Source organism: Sinocyclocheilus grahami, unplaced genomic scaffold, assembly GCF_001515645.1.
Source record: "Sinocyclocheilus grahami isolate Dianchi unplaced genomic scaffold, SAMN03320097.WGS_v1.1 scaffold17052.1, whole genome shotgun sequence".
Taxonomy (NCBI): Eukaryota; Metazoa; Chordata; class Actinopteri; order Cypriniformes; family Cyprinidae; genus Sinocyclocheilus; species Sinocyclocheilus grahami.
In genome coordinates this window covers 3,586-4,663 of record NW_015516418.1, presented here as the reverse complement: position 1 = coordinate 4,663, position 1,078 = coordinate 3,586, and the positions used below count along the sequence as shown (strand labels likewise).

The 1,078-nt window shown below is 42.1% G+C and overlaps 1 protein-coding gene across 1 annotated transcript in view; it reads left to right on the top strand.

Moving 5' to 3' along the window:
- The first annotated feature begins 10 nt into the window (after positions 1-10).
- The window catches only part of LOC107579396 (zinc finger CCHC domain-containing protein 14-like), a 2,973-nt gene continuing 1,905 nt past the window's right edge, over positions 11-1,078 (top strand). Inside the window, exons 1-2 of the mRNA XM_016265229.1 lie at positions 11-292; positions 473-561. Coding sequence (XP_016120715.1) covers positions 134-292; positions 473-561 — 248 coding nt within the window. The 5' untranslated portion in view covers positions 11-133. The remainder of the gene's footprint in view (positions 293-472; positions 562-1,078) is intronic.

The window sequence follows — 1,078 nt, the reverse complement described above, 5'->3', positions numbered from 1 at the left end:
TCCCAGGCCCATTTGTGGTGTCGCCAGCATCCAGCCTGTCCTAAGCGTCCATGCGCCCCTCCTGCAGAGCTCCCCTGCACACCTGCCCCCTCTCCCCCCTCAGACAGCGGTGACCATCCTCCCCGGCACTGCCATGGGGGAGGCCAGTCCACCACAGATGCACCTCACAAACCCCGCACCCCAACCCCAGTCCCAGCAGCCCAGCCTGGAGCAGAACGGTATCCTGGACTGGCTTCGTAAACTACGGTTGCATAAATACTACCCTGTCTTCAAACAGCTAACCATGGAGGAGGTACATGACTTAAAGTGGCTCTTTCCCTTGGTATATATAAGATAAGTGATTAAAATTATTGGAAGAGCTGTTTAGGGAACAGATTTCAGATATTGCAGCCAAGAAATACATATTTCCTTCCTGACATATTTCTCCCACTACAACTTATCTAAATTATGATCTCCTTATTCACTTTCTCAGTTCCTTGCTCTCACAGAAGAGGATCTCAACAAGTACGACCTCACTCAGGGGGCCAAGAAGAAACTAAAGACTCAGCTGGAGCTTCAAAAGTGAGTGTGATTTGTGCTTAAATTCTGACACCAGTATGTTTGATCTGCATGCATCATGCCATAAATAACCTCAGAAACATTCAGGAGTTCTTTAAAGGAAATTACTTCTGCCATGACAAATGAAAAATGTACTCCAACATCTCTGCATAAAATTCAGTTTACCATCTACTTTCCATGGGTATAAATAGCGCTTTGTTAAATATGCCAGGTAAAAGAGTGTTGTGAATAGGTACAATCAATAATTAACCTAATTAGCATAGACAGGAACTGTGTTTGCGCTATAAAGGATGACAGTGACACTGGTTAGCTCATTTAGTGCCTAATCAATAGTGAATAAGACTATTTAGTAAATCACTCTGGATTTTCAATTTTTTACTCAAAAGCTGAAAAATATGTAAAAGGTCAGTAAATTATAATATACACGGACTACCATTCGAAGGTTTGGGGTCTGTAAGTTTCTGTGTTTTCAACTTTGATAATAATAATAAATGTTTGTTGAGCAGCAAATCAGCATATT